Source organism: Columba livia, chromosome 5 (genome assembly GCF_036013475.1).
Source record: "Columba livia isolate bColLiv1 breed racing homer chromosome 5, bColLiv1.pat.W.v2, whole genome shotgun sequence".
Taxonomy (NCBI): domain Eukaryota; kingdom Metazoa; phylum Chordata; class Aves; order Columbiformes; family Columbidae; genus Columba; species Columba livia.
The window spans coordinates 23,398,170-23,424,239 of NC_088606.1; the positions used below are offsets into that span (position 1 = coordinate 23,398,170).

General features: G+C 38.9%; 1 protein-coding gene across 25 annotated transcripts in view; it reads right to left on the bottom strand.

Moving 5' to 3' along the window:
• The window catches only part of NRXN3 (neurexin 3), a 1,033,016-nt gene that overhangs the window by 575,102 nt on the left and 431,844 nt on the right, over positions 1–26,070 (bottom strand). For all 25 annotated transcript variants that reach the window (XM_065063789.1, XM_065063787.1, XM_065063790.1 and 22 more), the window contains one exon: positions 5,283–5,402. In XM_065063789.1, the coding sequence (XP_064919861.1) occupies positions 5,283–5,402 (120 nt within the window). The remainder of the gene's footprint in view (positions 1–5,282; positions 5,403–26,070) is intronic.

Sequence of the window (26,070 nt, forward strand, 5' to 3'; positions counted from 1 at the left end):
TGCACGTATAACTTTCCGCGCTCCATATGAGCGCGTGTAAAATGAATCCTCGCAGAATCGCGGGTGTATTTTCTTTCCGTGCACATTTGCACAAGTACTTTATTTCCTCGCACAGTGGCGAGTGGCCGCCGAGAGCCCCTCGCACAATCGCGAATGTATTTTCCTCCCGTGCTTCCACATAAGCACGTGTAGGATTCCGTGCACATTTGCATGTGTAAAATAACTCTCGCAGGACTGTGAGCGTATTATAAATTTACTCTCGCGGAATCGCGAGTGCACACTTTCCGTACTCACTATGAGTACGTGTATCTCTTTAAAAATAATCCCGCACCGTGTTCAGGCAAGTGTGTATTCCTCCGGATTCAGGGACGGCTCCAGCATTGTTTTGGTGAAGCCACGTGCATGCACTCTGTGGACCTCCTGTTGTATTAGTGGCTGCCCCTCTCAATAATTTTCCTCAACTGATATCCGAACCTGTATTTAAGTCACTTTTGGAGTGCTAAAACCCTGTTTTCCACCAGTTCAATAAAAGTTGTTTTTGGACCTTGTTGTCCCTTAAATTGACCTGCGGGGTGCCTCCGTGACAGTACCCCCCCAAAAGTACAGGTACAAGTACTGACCAACTGTGAAAGATCTGACTTAAGTGACTTATCCAGCTTTCCGCAAGAGCTAAGGTGGAAAAGTCAGTTCCTCTAGGCTGTGTTCACATGACTTACACAGAGGTCTCTTTCCTCTTTTTTACCATACTATGTCTCATTCACTACAGATTTGTCAAAGGAGATCTCAAAAGCAAGCACCTCTTTTAATATAAAGGCCTATGTCAACCAATTTGCTGTATCATCCTTTCTTAAAGTAAGCGGAAAAGCAAAACTCCTATGAAAAAAGGACAGCAGTAAATATGAAATTAGACAGCATCAAAATGCATATAAACACAGAATTATCTACTTTCAACTTTTCCCTACTTTTGCATGTTTCCTTACTTACCCTACTAGTATGTTGCAAATATAATTACTGCATAGGTGAAGTCCTTTGTTTTAGAAGGTTTTCCAAAGGAAACAGCCAGACTACCTGTTGGTCCGTCTGTGTCTAATAACATTCTGATATGCTGGTCAAATTCAATCATGCTTAAAAGAACAGAAGGGTCAAAAAAATATTTAAATTCATACTTGTTTTGAGAAATATTGACACCTGGATAAAGACCAGAATACAAGTTTCCAGTTCACTGTAGACAGACCAAATTCAGCAATAATATCCTGCTTGAATGCATCTGCTGGTGCGTCAGCATATATACACAGCTCTTGACTAGCGACTGCAAGAGGTATTTCTGAGTCACTGGGATTATACCTGGGAGCCTCACTGATCACCATGGCAAAGTCCAGGACAAACTCCTCTTTTAATTCCCCCAGGTCATATTAACAGCGACTTAAAAGCTTTCTCACATTTTATACTATCTCCTGAAATCTCCTAGCATTTCTCACCTAAACAGTTCCTGGTTGTTAAAAGCCAAAATCAAAAAGATATATTAATAGGCCTTTCAAGATTTTTCCTACTACTTGCAATATCCTTTTTTTTTTTTTTCTATTGGGGACAGAATAAAAGCTAAGAACATAAAGCACTTGGATGATACACCCTGGCTTGTGGTATATAAAGAGTTGGATTAAATGAACTGATGGTCTCTTTCTTGTTTTAGAACTCTTGAAACATTGGAATATTCTGAATTCGCTTCTCATGATCCTGTGCAAAGCACAATTTTTCAGTTTATACTTAGTCCAAATGTGATCAAGTTTTTGTAAAAACAGGAAAAAAGTATATTGTTAGAAAAAATGTTTTCAAGTACCTATTCCAAATATAAAAAGAGAATATCATACAAACCAATCTTTTTTTTTCACTTATTCCCAATTTTAGCAGTGGATTTAAATTTAAAGACAATTATACAAAGACCATTGACATGGAAAGCTTCAACCCAAGCAGATACAGCTGGAAAAATTCACAAGCAGCTAGAAAGAGTCACATATTTCTGACTATTCAGAAACTCAAGAGCTGAATTCAAATGCAAACGTTTTCAAATCCTGAATGAGTTCTTTACCAAAAATAATAATATTTTAGTTTGAAAAATGTCAGTTCACAGGAATCAAAGCTGTATATGGAAAAGTTTGTTTAGACTAACCATCTCAATTCTGCTACCGTGATTGTTAGGGGCTTTTTCACTTTTAGTATTAGCAAATGAAAAATTCTGATTTTTCCAAACCAGAAGAATTATATGTTCTTAAAAATAAAATAAAATTTTAAAATCACTTTAAAAAAATCCCACTTCTTTAGTTCAAAATATTAGAAAAATAAAATGTAGATATGTAAAGGACCAAGAACAAGAAAATTCCTCTCCTTAGCTCTTATATCCTTAGATAAGAAGTTGTTGCTGGACTAAGAAAGAAAAGCCAGGCCTGTGAAATCTGGAATATGCTGGGACAGGGAACCCAAGTATAGAGGGCATTAGAAATGGAAGGAGGTTGGAAAAGCTGAACCTAGAATTTTAGAAAAGGTGAAAAATGAGAAAACTGAGACTGGCTTAAGAGAAATAGGACAGTCATAGCTGTACTAGTGCAGAAAGTTAAAAGCAGTTCAGTGGAAAGCTGAAAAGGATATGACAATATAAGATCAAAACCAGGACAGAAATGTATCTTCTTAAAGAGAAATCATGGAGTAGATTCCAGTATTTTCTAATCTCATCAGCTGTCAGCCTCACCTGCAGAGTTCTACAACTCCTCACTGTGCTCTGTAGAGAGCTTGTAACTACTACAGCGATCATCAGCTCTTTAGTTCAAATGGTGGCAGACAGAAAAGACTCCAGAGGTATTTGGGTGCTTACAAGATGTTGTAGGGAGGCATACGACTGCTATATTTGTGTCTCATTTAGCACTGGTGGTCTGATCTCTGTTCTGAGGCGAGCAGGGGGGAGCGGGGAATGTGGGAGGTTGTGGAGGAGGTTGTGATTAAGCAGCAAAATGCTGTCCAGAGAAACTGAATTCTCTCTCCCTTAGATGTCCTGCAGGAACCCAAGTCGGTTACTTCATCACAAATTTTTCACAGGTGGTCATTAATTGTCTAGATCTAATTCTCCAAGTAGGAGGGTTGAGCTAATTTATGGTAACAAATTTACGGAAACACTGAATATTTGTGTGTGCAAATGACTGAAAAATCATGCCAAATTGGTACCAAATACATCCAACTTTAATATGGTGCCTTGTTTCCCAACCTGTAAAACGGGAAAAGGCACCTACTCCATATAACATAGACATGGGAATAAATCCAATTATAGCTTCTTAGTTCTATATAAACATATTGATGAGTAGTACATGACACACAAAGAAAAAAAAAAGGCAAAACGACAACAAACAAACAAACAAACAAAACAGCTCTATATTTAGAGCAAAATTTAGTTGGCGTGCATTGTTCCAAGCAAGCAATAAGAAACAAGGCAGCAATCAAAGAGGCTGTTTATCTTTACTGGGAACCAAATTTAGACTTCTGATCTATGCTTAAAGACAGCAAGAATCCTGTGGAAAAATCTATGCGACCACACCATTGAAGACTACATCATCTGCCCAAGTGGGATGCAGATTGCACAGAAAATCTTAACTCTGGCTTTTCTGACTTTTGACTTTGCCATGGTCACATTATTTTAACAGATATTTTTAGCTATAATGAATCTTTAATTATGTAATTCATATACATATGCACATCCTATTTTAGTATAGGATTGTATCATTATTATTTATAAACTCAGTTTCACGAAAAAGAGACTTCAGAAAAAACAGATGGCTTTTTGGGAACTGAGTTGGTAATGCAGAGAGTGCCACCTCATGGTGCTTGCTAAAAAAGCATATCCAGAAGAATTGTTCTGCCTAAATGCAGAAGTAAACACCATGAAATATTTACCAGCATGTATCACTAATTCAGAAAGTTCCTTCTTAAATAAAATTTCATTTTCCTAAAAGCTAATGTTGACTAAGCCTCTGTCAATTCCAACAAGGAAAGGGAAAGATTCTTCTTTCATATGCTTCTAATTCTCTTTTGTAAATTCTCAGCATATATAGCACAGCATACGTTTGTTCAGAGATAAAATATATATCAAGTAATTTAACTGCTAACTCACTTTTCTGGTCTTATTTCAAAATCCCAATTTACAGCTTTCAAAATAATCTCATTACTACGTTACTTCAAATTAATTGCATTCACACAGTAGAAAATAACTTTTTACAGAGATAGGACACAGTATTCTGGCACTGCCTGTTCCAGCCATCCCTTCCAGTTGTCTTCCAAGCAGAGCCTTCAGACTGCTGGTGTTTTTCTCAAAAGCCCAGTTCCTGCAGTTATGTCAAACCACGAGACTTTTAGACCCTCAAACAAAGAAAAATAAGTTTCTGGCTCTTGCAGCTGTGGGGAAATGGACCAGAAAAATATCACCTCTAAAATTTTGTAATGAAAAAAAGAATCAATCTAAAGTAGTTTGATCATGTCAATGTAAATCTCATAACTTGGAGGACACCAGCTTTCCTGAGTGATCGATCTTTTCTTCCTCCTTTCAACTGCATTTCTCTACAGAAAGAGGCAGAAGCTCAAAAAGCTGTCAGGAAATGCAGGAAAAGAAAAAATAAAATGGACTGACACACTATGTTATGTGATATGATACACTCCTGTGAGTCAGGGTCCTCCCTAACCTCTACAACAAAGTTGGGAACAAACTGCCCTATTTGTTTTTTTCTTCTGTATGGCTCTGAGCCACGAGTGCAGGAGCTTGAAACAAAAACCCAGCAGAGACAGAAAGCCATATTCTCTAACACAACTGTCAAATGCAGGTTTACCATCAACAAAATGTTTGTTCCGATGAAAGGTTTAGACAGCCTTGGTTTTGATTCCACAGCATTGGAAACTGCCACATTTGCAGCTCAGGAACAAGGCTGACTCACAGCATACCCCAAATATTGCCTGGCATGAGAGAGAGTGCTCTTTAGCACCTCTGCATCCCTGTGCATGCACAAACTCATCTGTACCCTAAATCCCATATTTCATATCATTGTATTGTTACAGAAGTTTCTGGTGCTGGCTAAGAACAGTTAGTCTCTCAGAACTGAGCATTAGTTTTCAACACAGCAACACCAAATATACAGGTAGTAATGGGGGTGGAGGGGAGGGGATGGAAATGATACACACAAGAACAGGGAGAAGAAGAGACTAGGGACACAGATACAAAGATAATGACAAAAAACATACATCATACTTACCCTCAGCAACATCATCATCCACCATCAGCTTGAGGCTCTTTCCTCGCCGAACTACCCGGACAGTGTGCCACTCATTGTCATTGAGCTTCTGCCCAGCATAAAGAGTTTCAGGTCCCTTGCCTGGGGATGGTGAGAGGTACAACAGTTAAAGCCAGACCCCCAATCAGTTTAGTATTTGCTCAATGGGAAAAGTCACCAAAATCAACCTGGTGTGATACAGACTGGCAGACTGTGTAGGTGTATTATGACCTGTAATCAGCCCTCACACCCACGCTTTCCCAGCACAGATGGAAGTCAGGGACAAAAACTCTCCCACTAGGTGAAGTGCCTTCCTCTGCAGAGCCCAGAGGTCACACACACTTAAAACAGGGATAGAAATCTCTCTTGTGCTATGGTATTAATTTCCAAATGTCATATTGTACAAGGCACTGCAGTATTAGAAAAACAAGTTGGTGACAGAAGCATCTCTACAGTGAAGCCATTACAAGAGACTTTTGCTTTCCTAAGAACTGGATTTACAACAGCCCCAGGGTCCTTGGGATTCTTTCCAAAGTTAATTGCATTGGTCTCTCAACACTTAGATATCAGACACCAGGTTGGTTTCAGTATTAAAAAAAGAAAAAAAAGCCCCCCACAGCAGATACACACCCCCACCCCCCCCAACCTCAAGCCCCACCCCCCAAAAGAATATCTATTAAAAAAAAAATTAAAACCATGGGAAGACAACCACTCACCAACCTGGCTGATTGCTCTAAGGTTCTTTGGCAAAGCAGCCTGGGTATAAGGTGCTTACTTCACCCCCCAAATTACAGGTCAAAAGGGAAAGAAGAGCCCTTTTTCTCCAAGAGGTAAAAACCACAGTTGCCCTTGTAAACAATGCTCCTGGGAAAACAGCATTAGTGCTACCCATGTTTGTCCAGTTTTGCTGCTCACCCATCACAGTTGATAGGAAATTACTTAAAACATTAATTGTTTCGATTCCAGGACTGGAACAACTCATTCATGTCAAACGGCACATGAAATTGAATAACAGCGTGTGATAAAAGCATCCATGCTCATTTCAGTACAGTACCAGAGTGCTTTTTGACAGAGGATTATAAGAGAAACGCAGAATAAGGACAGCAGAACTTGTTGCACATCAGATCTGGTCCCACTGAACCCAAGAAAGAAAAAGCAAGACACATTGGAGATATTAAAAGAGACAGGAGAGGAAAAACAAGAGGTACTGCTATAGCTCAGTGTACTGCACTGGTAAAACTAATACCAGACGTGCAAGTTATTTCTCTGTGTTTGTTCAACACAAGCCAATCAATCTCTTTATTCAGATAGTGCACAAACAGCATGTATTCTGTCCAGTTTTCAATGGACTTGTTACATAACACAATAAAATCTGATACATGTCTTCAGGTGAAACTCTGCACAAGGGGGTGGACCGACTCTGATCTGTGCCATGTAAAAGCAGCATATTCCATAGTGAGACAGAAGTGAAGGAAGGTGTGGGAATAATATCTAAGGACTTTACATAGTCCACAGTATGCACACTGCAACGTTAGAGTCAGTAACTGCTTTTTACGGAGGGGGAACACGGGCAAAGAACGTGATGTCCTATTCAGGTAGGATATAACATGTAGCAAGGGAACCCTATGGAAGGAGACCAAAGAAAAATTAATATTCTGTTATTTCTCTTAAAAAAAAATGTGTTTAATATCCTTTCAAATAAAGCCCATTCCGAGCCAATTTCACCATAGAGCAAAGGAAAAAAATGTGTTTCTACAGTTACCTGACAAATAAGAGTCATTCTTGGATTAAAAGGACAGTCATATATTGCAGTCACAGAGAATATCTCAATGGGAGAAACTCATAAGCTCTGCAGTTCCTCACCCATATGCCAAAGTCACCCTGTACTATGCATGTAAATCCAGCTGTATAAGGTAGCCAGGATCATGGCCAGAAAGCATATGTTCTTTGGAACCAGACAATCAGAACTCTATTAAATACAGTCCAAGAAAGTTATGCTAGATTTACATCAGCGAGTGAGTACATTTTATCCCAGAGCATATATCACAAAATTATGTCTCTGGATGGCAACAAAAATATCGCCTTCATCAAAATACACTGCATTGGTTACTATAGTTCCACACAGCCACTTCCCAGATAGGAAGACAAAGGAGTTTGTCTGGATCTGTGTATTTTTATAATGTCACCTGAAAGCATGGGGCAGGATGGAATAAGGAGGCAGCAAATACTTTGTAAAACATTCTTTTCCACAGGCCTAGAGCTATGGAGGGCCCAGCCAAGAGAAAGACTCAGATATGCTGACTTTGCCCAGCTGCCAACACAACACTTTCTAGGCAGTAGCTCTGTGTTGAACAGGGTTGAGTAACTCAAAGTTGCTGACCTTCTAGTTCCTACATTTCAACCCTAGTCTGACAAAACAGGGGGCAGCCTAAATGAGCTGGTTTGGCTTGTCATTGCTATCTTGACACCCACTGTCACACTTCCAAAACAGAACTGTGACACCGACAGATGTTATCTGACTAGATTTTCAGAAAACATAGCTTAACCAATTCACAAATAAATTAGTAGGAAGTTTCAGCTTTCCAACTTCTTTTTCCAAATGCATAAGGTTGTCTACAAATGAGATTACTATTTAGAAGTAATTGGTTAATAGTTTTGGCTAATACATTTGCAAATTAAGCACTGAGGATGCAAATTATTCCATGTTATCTAAATGCATGGCTTGATCAGCCAATTTAATGTTTTGCCGGTAGGAAAAAAATAAAAGAAAAAAAAAAGAAAAAAAGGAGTTTTTAATCTTTTTCTTGACTCACAAACCTCCATTTTGTTATGCAACAATGGGCATTGGCTTCTTTTGGTAGGGTTATGTGGATAACACTACATAGAAAAAATTCAATACACAAGCATACTCAAGAGCATTCAGGTAAGTTTTTAAACCCAGACATATTGAAGTTAAAAAACCCCAAAGTGTCATGCAAGCATTATTTTATTCTATTTAAACTATTTTCTTTTCAAATGCTTTCCAGACATTTACACAGCCAGTGGGCTGACCAGAAAAACAGAAAAATTGCCCCCCCCATTATTCATTTGTACACAGCCAGTTGAATCACTGCTCCCTGTGTAAGCTACCATTGAATTTCAAGTGGTTCCAGGAACTGTATAGAGAAGGACTCCTACATCAGGATGCTAAATTTCATTTTATTGTTCATGATTACTACATGTGCTGTTACTATATAGACATCTATATGTGATCAGTTTTTAAAAGACAACTTGAAGATTCCCAATCCAACAGCTGCAGATACTGGGGAGAATAGGAAGGAAATGGGCCACATGTAGCAGAAGGATAATCTTCTCCCTAAGTACCATCTCCTGCCCAGTACGACATTTCTGTGGTCTTGCGGCTGAACACACAGAAATAAGTGTTTAGACCAAAGTCAATGGAGTTTTTGTTGTCCTGTAGGTGTGGGGTTTTTTTGCCATCTCAAGCTGCCTGCACCTGCATCACCCTTCAGCTAGAACAATCCAGAAGCAAGAGGAAGAAAAGTAAAAAGTTAGCTGGACAGAGAAAAAAGTCAAAGACTTACATCTTCCTTTTGTGCAACATTTTTTTAATGACAAAAGACAAAGAAAGATAAGGAACTCTTGCAGCAGTGTTACAATCTGAATGCCTGGAAGCTATTTATACTATTAATACTTTTGATGATAAGGCAGTTGAGTATTATGTAATTTTTCAATTTATTTAATTTTTATGAGTGATAAGAGTAAAAGACAACATAACAGGAGAAAGAATAAGAAAGCTTCTGCTATAGCAATAACTTCATTGTTAGGTTGCCAGAGCATTACTCCTGTTGGTGTTTCCAGCCTTCTTGGTCAATGCATTCCCCTTCCTAATGTCCTTTAAGTAACTGTGTATCATGCAGAACTGATCACTACTTCTCATTTTCAAACTCAAACGAGGCAGACTAGCATGCATTACTTTAGTACTCTGAAGTGGCGAACACTACTTAATCAGAAGCAAACATCTCTCTCTCTAGTCTCCCCATATCCTGGAGATGAGCTGAGCTGCAGTTGAGGCTTCTGGAGCAACTATTACCTGATTCAGCTGCAGTGACTCCTCCTCATGCCCTCATCAATCCTTTGACACCTACTCAAAACTTGTGTGCCTATTGTTAATAAAAAAACCTAGTATATGCATTCAAATACGGAAGAACTCTTTCCAGTCTGCCCAGGATGCCCCAATCGTTATCTGTGTATCAAAGTTGCACTGTTGCTAATGAATAGCTTGACCCAAATAGAGTATATAAAAGTGCCAAGAATAGACACGCTAAAGAATAAAGAATCAAAAAGTAGTTCACACCTTCTGAAAATGCCAAGTTGCTTCTCATCCAGCCCCCAAGAACCTGCTCATTTAGAACAAACAACTGGCCAGAGGGATGCAGTTAAAGCAATAGCTCTGAACACACGAGCTGTTATCCACCCTCAGGAGTTAACAGCACACAAAATTTCCCTCCTATGAAAGGCAAAGGAGACAGACAGTTAATCCCTTCACCAGTTCCTCACAGGTGGATCAAAAAGTGTGCTTTTACCCTTGGTGCAGGCTGTCATTATCTGATCCATTAATACGATTAAAATGACCTTCATGAACCACAGCTATCTATATTATTGCGTCTTATCTAACATTACAGAAGAGGTCAAACATTCAAGTCTACAGAATGGCAAAAGAGGCTACCAGAAAGGACATTGCCAGATTGATGAGAATGGAAAAGGCTCTTCCTCATTACAATTGCAACAATACATAATTCTACAGTGATACAATAATGCTTTTTAGAGAAGACTCTTAGTAACAATAAAAAGGTTTTATCTGGTTTTTTTTTAATATATATATAATCTAAATGCTCAATGGTCATCTCAGCTTTGTTCAGTAGAAAGATATATTATTGTGCCTGTTTTATACAGGGCAAAACCCTTCAGGAATACCAACAGTGTCTCAAAAGGCAGGGAGGCACTGGGAAGGGGACGGTTCTTTGTGCTTTTTTTTTTTTTTTTTGGGGGGGGGGGGGGGGGGCTGGGAGGGGCACGTGGTGCACAGGGAACAAGGGACATTGGTTATTTTTACTTACACTTTTACAAAATAACCAGAGAAGTCATGATTCATTGCAAAAAACGCATGTGGACAGATTTGTAAAACTTGAGAATTAATCACAAGTCAAGCTGGACAGAGCCTCTCAAAGCTTACAAGAAGCTGATCCACCCTATTTACACATTATTCAGCAATTCCTTACAGAATATTCAGACATGACTAGTACAACTGCAGAGTGGAATTCTTCCTGTAGCCCTAACAGTGTGGCACAGAGGAGGGAAGTTATGAAGCCAATGTCCCACCAGTTTCTCATCCCCAATGCATTTAACAATGCTTTGTATGATTGTCTTACATCTATAGACTATATAGTAACATTCATGACAGAATTATGCATAGCTATGCAATATGGAAAATCTCTTATGTAGATGTTACCATATTAAACACAGAATTCTCTTTTCCATATACTGCATTTTCCAAAGATAGGCAGAAGGTATTCTAGGTCCAAAGATATTCAGCTACAACTTCTACAAGCAGGTTTGAACAGACAGGGAAAGGGGAAGAAACGGTTTTAAGGACAAAGATGCTTCCAATTATTCACACACCTTTATGGCTTCCTGATGTGCAGTGAGTGCCTACAAGGAACAGGGATAACATGAGCATGGCTCAAAATTAGAGCTGGTAACTACTCTGAAAACCTTAAATATCTCTGGTCCTGGTTGAATGTAAGTTGGTAGCGTAAATTTTGTGGGGTGTTTTCAGGCAGCACTAGTAGGGACAAAGTGTTTTAGGAAGGTCTTTTTCTTGACCAAGATCCACTGTCCAACTCCAGGAGCATTGTTAATTCCTAGGGAACAACTGGCAACCCCAGGCTTTCAGTACATTGTGGACATTTATGTAGATATCCCAGTCAAATCAACACATAGTCATATACATACGCACTTGTTTTGCTCATATACAGGTTTTAGAATCCCCCTTTTCAATACAATGTTAGCTGTCAACTAGGAATAAGCAGTTCCCTACAGATAGTCAAAACCTTCATTTGGGAACCTTACCTGCACCAACCTTTCCGTTTCCTCAAGGAACAGGATAATTTCCACGCACTACCCCATGTTAAACAAAACATAACAAACACTTACAAAACAAATGCTTTTAGCAGGGCTTACAGAAAAGTTATGTTTACAGCTTTACAGAGTGGCTTCATTGGGAAATCAATAAAGTTGAGCATGATTTATACCAGCCTACCCAGAAGCAAAGCTTAATTATTTATATCCATACAGCAATAAAAAGTGCATACATAAAATCATTTAAATACCCACAGAACCAATTAGTCTCACAAGTGCAAATAAGAACAGCCACCCCAAAAGCCAAACTAATCAAGTGCATGGAATTAACTCAGCAAATAAATGAAAAGTAGCAAGACCACTCCACTAGATCTCTTAGAAACATATCCCAGTCTCCCTATAAACTTGACAAAAAATAAATTAAGGTGGGCCTAACTGTTTGGATACAATCTGTTTTAAAATGCCTTTACAAAAATAAGAGTTCTTATTTAGAAAAAAAAAATATCGTTACTTGCTTTTCTATAAATACATGTAGCACCATATTGAATGACTGTTGCTTTCATTTACAGACATTCTAGACAATGGCTATATTAATGACTCAACGTAAATTCAGGCAGCATTCAACATGATTGGAGCTTGTTCATACAGCTCTTAAATAAGACTTAGTGCAGAAACTACATTGTGCACCTTTTACCTGATGTGAATATAATTTGTGATTAAGAATAAAAAAGGAGACTATTTGATTGCACAAATTACGCTTTTGTCTAGGTTTTTCCATCAAGGGCAATGGGTTATTCTCCTTGTTTGCCTCAATTTCACTGCTGCTGAATTTTAACACTTTTATAGACTACATAACTACTGTCTATCTCTAGAGCAGAAATATTTTTAACAGACATCAGGAAAACATTTGTGCTAACAGAAAATTTATTCTCCCCGAGTCTTTAAATAGGAGATTACAATTTCAGCGAAAGGATGTTTCAGTGCTTCTGAAGAAAATTTTATTCTGACTTGGAAAACATTCTAAATGTTTCAACTTCAAGCTAAATGAAAAAGTTCTCAGTGTTCAAAAATAAAATGAAGCTTTTTATTATCTATTCAAGATATTACTCATTTTTAATGGTAATAGATCATTTCCCATTTCTATTGAGGCAGCTATTTCCACTTCTAAAGAAAGGAATTTTATTTTGTATTCACAACCAGCTGGGAGGTCAAAAAAGGACACAGAAGTATGGAAAAAAAATCAAGTATTCACGCTTTTAAAATTATGATTTACAACAGTTTAATTAAATTAACTAGAAAATTATTTAAGTCAGACCGGCTCTACCTTTGTTTTTAGATAGGGCTGGCATTGGAAACACTTCACATAGGATCAGAAATATATGGCCTTCTGGTCAAACGGATCAGGGCAACAAAAGCTTCAGCGTAGGTATAAAGAACTCAGAAGCTGCTGTATTGCGATTCATCTACATTTTACCTAAGGAAATATTTGTACACACTAGATTTTCAGAGGGCAAAGCTCAAGAGAACAGTTAGTGCAAGCTGGGCAGCAAGGCAGTCACAGAGCAGGTCCTGCTCCAGCGACTCAGAGAGCAGCCACTAGAGGGAAACCACCACGTTGACTAACCCTGCTCCCGAGACAGGTTTATAGAAGTACAAACGAATTGCAGTACTCAAAGCTTTGCTTTCCAGAGTCTCACCTGTTGATATGTTTTGCTCTGAAGATGACTACACCTCTGTGATGAATAAAATAACTCTAGATCTTCAGTGCAGATTCATCCCCTAAATAGCAAATACCTGTTCACTTCAGGTATATTCATTTAATGGATGCAGCTTGCCATCCAAGAAATGAGTCTGTGTCTCAAGAAACACACAAAACCTCCAAGTCTTACCATAGGACAGAATTTTAAACCAACGATTACAGCAACAGTTGTGCACAGACTTTTGCAGACCACAACAGCAATAGAGATGTAAATAAATCCTGTTTTAAGACAGCTTTACATTTTAATAGCTTTCCGGTGATGCAATGCTAATCAAAGCAAGATGCAGGCATGACAAAACTAGAGATTGAATTCTTCTGGTTATTCCTGGGTAGATATAACAGCACAGGCACCAAAAGCAAACAGCTTCTCACTAATACCATCAATGTATCTTACTCAAAACACAGATGGACTGTGCTACCAACAGCTACAAGATAACCGTATTTTCCTCTTCCTGTTTAGTTGCAAATCTCATTATAAATGTTACAAAGAAGCAGATCAATCATAATGATAGTGAGAAAAAGATACTGGAGATGAGGCTGAGACAACTGAAGTGAGCCACATCAGGTATCATGCAGGCACACGTATAATAGCAATGCAATAATTTGACTACTTACTGCCCGGACAAGATTCAAACTACTTATCTCCAAGAGGAAGAAACAAAAATCAAAAGTACGGGTCTCTAAACCAAGTACCCCCAAAAGCTCTTTACTTCTCTTATGTTAGTAAGAAACTACATTAGAGTAGGTTGTAGAAGCCTGTTATCATCCCATTTGGTGAGCCCTGTCATTCTCTAATTGCCTCTATTACTTCATTAGAAGGAATTACTTGAATTTTTGAGTCATCCGATTATTATTTTAGAGGTTTTTTGTGCCTTTGTTTGTTTGTTTTTAAAGTATTATAGCAACTACTTCTCATTGAAGTCTGAAAGCAAGGAGATTAGAAAGCAAGACAAATCAGTCAAGATGTGGCAATACAGTGTCTTATAGTAATTGCAGACACATGTTTCAGGACCACTTTCCAACAACAGGAGAGCATCTTTGTTCTTTCAGAACACAGAAAACAATGGCCAAGAAAGGGACTCCTCTTCCCAAAGACACATTTAACAGTTGAACAGGCAGTTCAGGTGGAGGAAAAACTCAGATCTTTGAAGCTCCAGTCACAAATATTTCATCAAAAAAAACCTCAAAAGTTGTTTAGGAAATGCTGCACAGACCTCATTAACAGCACAGTGTAAGAACAGAAGACAATCCTGATACCAACACTTCTTTATTCAGATACTGAAGGCAAAGACCAGCAGCATCATATATTCAGAGGACTAAAATTTCTTTCTCATTTAGGCACCTTTCCTGGTGGCACCCGAGTGCCTGAGGTGCTACAAATGCACACAGAGTTATCTCCATGGTTGCTAGGATTATTGCATAAACTAGTTTCAACCTCCCTCTAAGAGCATAACAGCCAATATCACAGAAATTATCTCCCACTATGATTACAAAACCAGCAGGATTCCAGTCTTCTGCAGGGGGTGCAAAACACTGCATACACTCTTGAGGTTTAGTTCTCTTTTTGCAACACTCCCTCTATTCTCAAGTTTGCCATTTTTTTTTTTTTTTCTTTTTTTTTGACCTATGGTGACAGATGAGTAGTTTTGTAGTTCTCCCATTGAATGTGAGCCAGTATTTATAAGTCTACTGAGAACTCCATGTGTACTGGGAAGGAGAACATCAGATGCATATAACTCATAAGAAATAGAAACAACAACTAAAATTTGCAGGTGGAGACCTTCTGGTTTCAGGTGTTACTGGTAAACTGTGTGTGCATAACAGGTAATGCACCTCAGTCTGCTTCGCCTGAACTGAGAAACTCTGGTGAGTAGGATGGTAAGTGGCACTTGGAACTACATGCAAGAATGTTTTGCTTAAGGAGCTATTGATGAAGGATCAAATACTTCTGCAGAGCTGAGGGATCAGTAGTGCAGGCTGGAGTGTTTAATGTTAAAGGCATTTAAAAGCTTAACTATCGAGATGTCTTTCATGTGGAATAGAACAGAACTTAGCTTTTTGAACAGTCATTGAAATAGGAACAGTTCGCACAAGATAGTGACCATGTGGCAACACAGATGACAATATCCTGACTGAAAACCCTCCTGATATTTCATTGGTATGTATTTTACCTATATAAGGTAAGTCACATTTTAGTAATGACTATACGTTTTCAGGTTACATACCAGATAACAATTATGACCCACTAAAAACACTTTATGGTAAATTTTCACCTACACAAGGACTACAGACATAGGACAGTCTCTCCAAATGCCCCTTTGTCCTTTCTCTTATCGAGCTGTAAGTTAAACCCTTCTTTTTTGGTTGCCATCCTCTATGCCTTTCATTTATATCTATTCTTTTATACATTTACATAATTCCTAATTCTTCCAGCACACGACAATGCTAATGCATGCTCAAAATAAGGTTGGATAATACTGCAGACCACATTTGGTGAGGCAGAAACTGAGACAAACTTGCACTGCCCAGAGCATCACAGCAAAAGCTTGGTCCCTCTTGAATAAGTGTTTTCCTTTGCAAACTTCGCAAAACTGGATAAAACCCGACTGAAATTTGGAAGCCTGCAGTGAAATGCTGACTTTAAAGATTAAGACACAACCAGCAGACAAGAAGCTGGTTAGAAGTCTCGCTGCAAGTAATTTGTTTAATGCCACTTAACCCTTCTACTTCCAAAAACCTCTCAGCAATTCTTTCACAAACTGCCAAAAGAACTGGGACCCTGCTAGCAGGAACCCATCTAAGTCACAGCAACAAGATCTGTATCCACTGATTAAAATCCTCCTCAGGTAGTTTAAAGACACCACAAATCTCCAGTCTACTGGTAGCACACACTGGTTCCTTTTACCTGAACTGAAAAATCCAGATGGTAAGGATGACAAATGGTACGCAGATCTCCACGCAAGAGACCCCTTATTTAGCTTAAGGAGCTATCAAGGAAGGATCACCTGCTTCTGGAAAGCTGAGGGATCAGCAGTACAGACTGAAGGATAGTGGAGGATTTACAGATAAAGATGACATCTGAGGCAAATATTGAGAACTCCTTTGAAATTCAGATTTTAAAGTCACAGCTTTCATGTCAATTAAGGAAAAAATGCCCTCAGAGAAGAAGGGGAAAGGATGATAAAGCTAAGCACATGTGGCTTTAAACACATCCACACCCTTCTGGCCCCAGAGCTCTCAATGACAAACAGTGTCTATTATCCAAAGTGAAGCCACCCCTCTTCTCAAACATACATCCCGCGTCATTGTGTTTCATATGTATGCCTTCATACAAACTCTGCATATTTCATGTAACATTCACATGTAACTCTCGTGTCACTAAAAATAGATAGGATTACAGAAAAGAATTAGTTGGAAGGAATCATCCTAAAACTGCCACAGACCGGGAGAAAGAGAAAACAAAGCCAGTAGACCTCTTCCCACCAGGAAATAGACTTATTCCTGGAAAAGGTACCACTAAGCCTTTGGAGATCTCCTTTTGTCGCCCAATAGAGGGGAGTTAGTGATCACTTTGAAAAGACCAGAGCACTGACAGCAATGTCAGAGTACAAATAATGAATTAAACACAAGGAAGGAAAGTAGTGACTTCATAGCTCCCAAGATCAACTGATGCCTGTGCATGTTCATCAGCCATCTTGGTTCCAAGGGTTATCAATTCTTATGCACAACACTTCAAATAGTAGTAGCAGCCTGAATTGTAAAGTTTCTAAAGAAAACAAAAAAAAATGATCAGTTGTATTGGGGCTACATATTAGTTCAAGCTGTTCCAGAGACATTAAAGCAATAAGTTTGTTGGACTATCAAACAATAGTATATGTTGGCCTCTGGCTAAGTTGTAAAAACAGTAGAATTTGATTAATGGCATAAACTGGTCACAAACATCTCTCTAGCAGTTTCATTTCCTGTCGAAAGCTTAGTGACAGGCATACTTTGTTTTCCATTGCAAGTTTGGAGAGACATCATTTTGCTCTGAGAAAATGTTACTTCTGTGTCAATTTTTAGAAGGCACGCACAAGAAAACAACACAAAACTCCCACAGCCTCTATCTCCTTTGCTAGTTGTCTGTTAGTAGTTGTTACAGGGATGGGATCTCTCTCTCTCTCTATATATATATGTATATCTATATATATATAGATAGATAGATATATGTGTGTGTATATATATATATATAGATATACATATATATCTTTTTCCCCACTACATCTTCATTTCCAGCTGGTGAACAGCTGGCATATTGCAATGTTGAGAAAACCAATATTTCTCTCTTATTTCTATTATTCACAAGAGCACTGTGAGAATTAATGCATGTTTAGAAAGCATTCAGATCCTATGCTGAACAAATGCTGTAACATCACTAACATTTACACAGTATGTACCATCAGTAAATATTTAAAAAGTATCACAGCAGCAGAATATTTACAGATTCTCTTTAAAATGTGGATCTATAGATTCTAGAATCAGTGCAAGGTAAACACCACAGTAACTACAAGTGATCAGCAAGTCCCAGGTGCCAATCAGTTGAAGAAAATGGATTCCCAGGACATAGCAACAAAGTGCTAACGTGGACCATGACACAGGTGAAAGACACTAGTATATAGGGCAAGGCTCTTAAGATCTATGCGTTTCCCTTGATTTCAAGGTCAATAAGCACTCCTCCTCAAGGAGGGTTTTTTGTGGGGGGGTGTTGTTTTTTTGTTGTTGTTGTTTTTAAATGAAAAAGAATAAATTACCTTAGAATGATTCATTAAGATCTGCAGTCCCACTGTAGAATCAGTCAGGAAAAACAGATGCCACTGCTTAGCTCATCACACCCCTGAGAACATTAATTATGTGGGGAAGTAAGGGTTTGGCTGATTATTCAAGGCAATAGCCAAGCCTTGAGAATGAGAATTATGCCACAGTTTCATTTTGTTTGGTAGTGGTTGGGGTTTTTGTTTGTTTGGTGGTTTTGGTTGTGTGGGGTTTTTTTGGTTTTGTTTTTTATGGGATTTTTTGTTTGTTTGTGGTTGGGTTTTTTTGTGTTTTTTTGTTTGTTCGTTGTTTGTTTGGGTTTTTTTTGGGGGGGGGTGGTGGTTGGTTTTGGTTTCATTTGTTTGTTTTAATCTGCATTGGTAATGAATTCTTTAGATACTGATTCCTAAACTACTCCCTCTCACTGATTTGTGACCTTATATCAAGTACAGCATTTCCAACCAGCAGTCTGAGAAGGAGCTGGATGGCCTGTATGAAACAGAGGCCCAGGAAGCTGTCCCTAGTCAACAGCCTAGTGTTTATCACCGAATGGCCAACAGAACTTGTAACATGGAAGAACACTCAGAAAAATACTAATTTGCGTGCTTCAGATCCACGTGCTCTTCTCACTCAGCTTAAGGTCTAATTCTTGCGGATTTCCTTACTGGTGACATAGGCCAGGAAAGCACTTCTGGGTGTAGAGTACAGCAATGATTTTGACATCTTCTCTGCTACCCATGTAGCCCATACCAAAAAGCAAAAGGGAAAGAGAAGGAAGCAAGTTTGAATCCAAGCCAGCCCAGCTGCTCTTTAACAACAAGAACCCCAAACAAGCAAGAGCGCCAGCCCCGTGCTGATCTCTTCATACACTGTTACTCAAACGCACACACACGACCCCCGCTACCCGTTCCTGCCCGCGTCTCACGCACAGCCCGTGCCCGCAGCCCCGCACCAGCCCTCGGGGCGCGACCCGGAGAGGCGGCGGCTCCGCTCTGCCTCTGGCGCCCTCTAGCGGCCGCGAAGCGGCTCTGCCGCAGCCTCCGCCCCGCCGCTGCAGAGCAGCACCGCTTCTCCCTCCCTCTCTCTCGCTTATTTACGTTGTTACTGGCGGGGTCGTGGGGAGGAAAGAAATAGGTTAAGTCCTGACGCCTTTTCACCGCAAAAAAATTAATTAACGGTATTTCAAATTGATAGCAGTTCAATTTTAATAAATGCAGCCCTCATTAAGTCGATGGCAGCTCGATTTTCAGAGGTGCTGAATGGGAACTGTAAAGCACATCACTCTGAAAAATCAGACAGAAGGTACCTAAATTCAAAGTCTCAATACATGACAGACCACTACTAAATTTCATCTCCCAGTTTTACAGTAAGCAAAGTGTTTATAAGTGTGTCATTTTTCATTTGCTTTCAAGTCCAGTTTAAAAGTTGCTAAGCGTTTGTATAATGCAAAGCATGCTTAGTATCAAACAGGTAAATGAAGTTTTACCTATAAACCAAGTGCTTAGTACAAGCTTGCAAACAACCAGGTCACTTCTAATATTGCTAAACATCACTGTAGTAATTTCAAGCAGGCAGAGAGTAATTTAATTCCAAGTGATAACAGTATTTCTAATTTCTCATGCAACATCAGTAGCAACACAAAGCAAAACAGCTTCTAGTTTTATACCAATGCTGACTGTTAATGACGTGTCAAATGCAGGCACACGGTTTCATGCAAAGAGCAATAAAAAGACTATTTGTATCAGAACACCAATCTAGGACAACCATCTGGATCAGCAAATTTAGTCTTTTATATCTATAGCCAACTACGCAATAGCCACATAGTAAAAAATGATACACAAAACATCTGCTCGCACCAACAGATAAAGAAATACACCTTCAGTATATAAACAAATTGAATGTAAAAATGCACCTCTTCTGTGAGTTTCCTCTTCTATAAGCCACATCTTATTATCTACTGAAGAATACTTGCTGGCAGCATATAATACCATGTATATTGGATTATGATATTCAGGTGAGTCTTTGTACTATAGGCAAACACATGGGTGTGGAACAAGGATTGAACCAAAGAGGTGCTGCATTAGTACAGACGATATTTAGCATCTGAGGAATACAAAGAACTGGAGGTATTTTTGGTTCAATGAACAAAGTGGAAACATCAGAGGAAGGAAAAGAAGATCACTTCAGGCCACCACAAAAATGTCCTTGTTTTTTTGGACCAAAAATTGCCCCTGCCCCCTCACCCTGAAAACAAACCACATATGGTTCAGCATAGAGGTTTTGAATTCAAAGCTGAAAAGGGCTGAAAGTACTCTGTCAATTCCTTCTTTGCTGTGGTATTCAATGGCAAGGTCTGCCCTCAGGTCTCCAAAGCTTCTGACATATATACATTCATGGGACCACAAAGGCTGCATTCAAAGGTACTGAGGCAGCCAGCTACTGGCAATGCAAGAACACCTTCAATCACCTTAGAAAGGCTGCAGTTGCAGAAGGAGGTCCAAAGTGACAAAAAAAAAAAAAAAAAGTAAATATAAGCTCTAGAGACCCCTTTCCAACCTAAATCATTCTATGAAAACATTTTGTTTCACTAGTGACCAGAAGTTTTTGTTTTTACTGACTGGGAAAGGAGGTAACTTTATAATAAATTAAATGCTGAGACATTGTTAGAAATGAAAAGTCAACATATTTTTATATTAAATGTGATAATATTTTTATGTTTGCTATTTCCTTTTTCATGAACACTTGCCAAGTTAAAACTAAATTCTCAAATAGATGCAGTCAACATAAATCTGCACTTTCGAGCTAATAAACTGTTCAAATGAAAACACTTAATCTAGTTCTATTCGACAGCTGCTTTCAGCAATGCTACTGCCGAAAAAATACAAAATATTTTGAGAAAAACCTCTATTCAGAAAACTGCATATAAAATTAACTACTTCAGACAAAGTCTATGGACTAATGTCCCAAATTGCCAATATCTATTTAGCTCATCTACCGACCAACATGTATTAAAATATTCTGAGCATCAGACATCAAAACCACCAACCACATATCTGCACCATCACCCAGGGAAACTGGTCCTGATCAGGTCTACGAGCTTCACCTGACCCAGAGCTCTGCTATACAACAAGCCGTGATGTTCTGCAACATTTCTCCATAAGTCCCTGTCCAAAGAAAAACAGGCTGCATTTCCACTGCGCCTGACCGGACAGATTTCCTCTGACAGAGAAAGCATGAGGACACATTTCTCCTGTATTTCTCTCACCCTGAGCAAATATTGGGAACCACTTATTAAGTCAAATTGCAAGACTGTACAGGGAAATGCCTAAACCTCCTTACAAAGGCTTTGTCTGTGCAAGTTTACAATTTCCTTCTTGACAGTTCCAACCTCCTTATTAACATGATAAAATTTGTGCATATGACCACAGCTAGTACAGGAGGAATTTATTTTGTTATACTCAGAGTTTACGTCCACTCAAGGAAAGATTAATTTTTCTGGTTGCAAGATTGACACTGATGCTACACAATCACTTCTCTGGCATTAGGCCAGAGCCCCTGCTACACCTGTGCTTTTATATTCAGTTAACACTCATTTTCATGAGGCCAAGAACTACAGCTAAAACTAACTCTCTGAACAGGTCTAGTACCTTTTGTCATTGATATTTGGGGTGAAATTGTAGCACAAGGCTGGGTTCAGTCTGGCTTTTGTTACTACAAAGACCGTTTCTGCATTCTGTCGCTCTGAAGGAAATATGTACGTGTGAAGGCATGGCAAGGAGATGCAAAGTAAAAAGAAAGCTTTCCAGATGTGGTTTCTCTACCACGCCCTCCTTATCCTCCTCCTGTATTTGTATTTTATCTTATGAGCAACACACTGGATGTGCAACAGAATCACAACTGGTCAGGATATAGTGAACATTCCCACCATGCATTCTATGTCATTCATAAACGACAAGGACCCAAGTGGTAAAGCATCTCAGCAAATGACTGCATTTTGGCAAGGCTCAGAGAGGCTTTAGTTCCATTATTAACATTATTTTTTTTTTAATGGAAATATTTGTCAGCAATATATGTATTTATAACAACTTAGGTATCCATGAAGCTTAATCATAAAGCATGTTAAGATGCAAAAACAGTTCAAGAATTTCTTGGAAAGCAATGCAGACAATAACTAGGACAAAGGAATACCCTGGAAATATAGGCATAAGAATCTTCCTTTCACTGCTAATTTCTGTCATGTCCAATGACACTGAGCGAGTCCTAGACGGAACATGAATTAGTGGACGTTAGCCACTTGAACAGCTAAAACAGCATCATAATTATAGTCTAGGTATACTGATAGGACATTTATCATGATGAATTATCTTCCAATTTAATAATTATCAGAAACTATCAGTTACCTTGTCACTTCAAAATTCTTCCAGAATTTTCTCTCCACTTTCTCCACTCACCTATCCCTTCAAAATAATTCAACACATCAAATAATAAGAAGAGAAAAAAAAAAAATATTTCTAAAGGCTCAGAGGGAAAACCTCAACATTACAGACAGACTGCATGAGCCCTTGGGAACATTCAAAATACATTCAAACTTGCAAAACTCAAACACAAAGAGTTAGTTCCAGCTGACGCCTTACGCTATCCTGTCACTATAGATACATAACAGAGATAAGACGTGACCTCAAAGAGCTTTACATTTAAATAGTCATAGACTAAGAGGCATTTCTCTTTTTCTTATAGAGCCATTACAGAACAGAGAGGTAGAGGAGTCTGAAGTCCCAAAACTCATATTTCTCACAACATAACAGGTTAATAGGCTTTTCCTACGTCACATCAATATTTAGAGACTTCTTGCAAAATATTACACCTCTCTGTAATGGGTGTTTAACAAAAGTAAATGGCTGTTTAACACTTTGAGCATGAGTGGTTTATTTCTCTAGTGCCATCAGTGTTACTTTTCCCCACAGATGGTGGCTGGTAATGTCAAGGTATGGTTAGGAGTCATAGCAAAGAAATAACTTTTGAATATATTGGGAGGCTCTGGTCCATTCTTCAGAGTTGATTGACCTGAATTAGTTCTTAGCTTCACCTCTAGTACCTGACAGCCACTGGGTAAAACAGGGAGTAATCTGTGCTTCCAAAACGGTTTCTCACATTGTGTCCATGTTGCTTTCATTTCTATGTGTTATGTCTCTCACTTTTCCCCAGCAAGATTCAGGAAGAATCACAAGTTTTACCATGCCAAGAAAACATGGTCAGGAAAACAACTACTTGCAAATCTGCTAACATAAGGTCAGCACATACATGCAACTGTGGGGAGGCCATGTAGGTCTGAAAGAGCCAGTTTGTCCTCAGCTTGCATTTTGCTGGAATTAAATCAATCCCAGCTATAGTATCTTTGTGGTCCATGAGTATCAATCTTGTCAGGAAGGAGAAAATTGCCTAGGGACCCTAGCAACACACAGGAAAAACTGTATAGGAAAGTAATCACAAGAATAGCCTACTCCAAAAGCAACACAAGTGAGCTGGGGGCAAACCAACATACGTGACGCTCCTCAGTTTCCAGTTCTTCTCATTAAGCCTTCTTCACACATTAACTAGAGCTCTAATCAGGCAGCCAGACTTGTATCAGCCTCTATAGACAATGGAAGCTCTTCCAGACAAAAATTACAAGTAATGGCTCAGCAGTGAACACAGCCCCATCATCTTATATACATGAACAATTTAGGAATTCACAAGGGGAAAAAAGCCTATGTGCAATATTAACTTGTATTTAATTTTCTAGCTAATTAGGAAGTTCAAAAGCCTTCTGCTATCCCACCCAAAGCCTTTCATCTGTATCAAAAACAGCGTGGTCAGCAGGACAAGGGAAGTGATCCTTCCCCTGTACTCTGCATTGGTGAGGCCACACCTGGAGTATTGTGTTCAGTTCTGGGCCCCTCAGTTCAGGAAAGACATTGAAGTGCTGGAGCGGGTCCAGAGAAGAGCAACACGACTGGTGAAGGGACTTGAACATAAGACCTATGGGGAGAGGCTGAGGGAGCTGGGGTTGTTTAGTCTGGAGAAGAGGAGGCTTAGAGGTTACCTCATCACTCTCTATAACTACCTGAAGGGAAGTTCTAGCCAGGTGGGGATTGGTCTCTTCTCCCAGGCAGTTAGCAATAGGACAAGGGGGCATGGGCTTAAACTCTGCCAGGGGAAATTTAGGCTGGATATTAGAAAGAAATTCTTTACAGAGAGAGTGGTCAGGCATTGGAATGGCCTGCCCAGGGAGGTAGTGGACTCACCATCCCTGGAGGTTTTTAAACTGAGATTGGACATGGCACTTAGTGCCATGATCTAGTAAACAGACTAGAGTTGGACCAAGGGTTGGACTCGATGATCTCTGAGGTCTTTTCCAACCCAGTCGATTCTGTGATTCTGTGATCTCCAACAGGAGGAAAGATTGCATGCAGATAGTGTTATGCAAGATACATCCACTAATCAAAAGTGCTCAGAAATTTACAGTATAATATGGAGAAAGAACACAAAATAGAACTCCAATTGCCAAGAAGATCCTGTGTCCCCCAGATCTCTTGCATTCAAGACCAGAAGTACAATCTTTGGCACCTACACTGTGATCAGCTGCCACAAATTCCCAAAGGAAGAGATGCAATCTTAAAGCACCAGGTTCTAATACCTGCAGATGTTTTAGGACTACATACTCAAATACACTTTTGAAAGAAAATGGGAGATAGAGCTGGTAATGGTATTTGAGTGCAGTGCTCTTTTTTTGTAAGAAAAATAACAAGATGAAGCATCTTAATTATACCAAATGGTATTGCTATGAAGTTCATGTTGCAGTTCTGCAACCTGGAGGTGCTGCTGATGTGAGTTACAGTTGAAGTGACCCAGAGCAAATAGAAAGGCTTCAACCTTTTGACATTGGTGATTTTTTTTTTTTTGTCACTACATGGACAGCCAAGAGGAACTGATAAGTTGCAAGCTGAAGAAAAAGTTTGGAAGAGCCAACTCTATCCATTAAGACAGTGTTTTTTCTTCATCCAGCCTGCCCAGCTTGCTAAGACTCAAGCAAATCCCCTTTGCTCAGCACCTGATTTTGTCAGGATACAAAACTGAAAGCTGCTTCTGCCCACTATACCAACACAAAGTCAAGGTTTAGATAAAACGCAGAGAGTACAGACAAAACTAGTACACTAAACTGATGTAACAGTGATGCTTTGAATTAACATGAGTTTTATCTGAAGAAATTCATTCAAGTATAGCAAGTAAGTCCAGCAAAACCGAGGCATACGGTCAGGTATTATTATACTTATCAATGTATTATTTGTGGATTTAATAAAATCACTGATAAAGAAAAATGCTTGCAATATGGAATGACTGCTTGACTTATCCAAAAGTACCTACACAGGGAAAGAGTTGCAAAGATGATCAATGTCTACTCTTGCCATAATTCACAATTTATTTTCAGTATTCATAGTAAACAAGGCACAACAATAACCAAATGTAATATTATTTCCTCATTTACGGTTTAAATGACAGTTTCAATGAGCTTCTGATTTGCAGATCTAAAAAGGGCTGAAAAGCATACCTTCACCGAAATAACCAAAGACTAACCTTTGAATTTTTCTTTTGTTTCAAGCCCTTTTCTTCTGATGACTTCACCTCTGTGTAATACCTTTTCATACTTCTGTCATGTGTGCCCTAGCAATGTTGCATGACCTTAAAAAAAAAAAAAAGAGAATGCCTATGCTATATTTAATCCCAACATATATGACAGCATCAATGTGTGTTATTACCATGGACTTTCTCACAGAACAGCCAAAGCGCACAGCTTCCAAAAGCCTTGATTCTAGTACTGTCTTTGACTGCCAACCCCATTTCAAGATACTCTCCTTGATAGCTCCCAGCATCTTCCTATCATTTTTATAGGATGTTTGCATCCAGTTCTCTTAATTTAATTTTTTACTTCGCTATTACATTTTGCTTTGACTAGATTTTATTATTTTCTTTTAATATTAATAGCAAGATACTTATGTAACTGTTGTATAAATGTGATGGGCTCATGAAAAAGCAAAACTG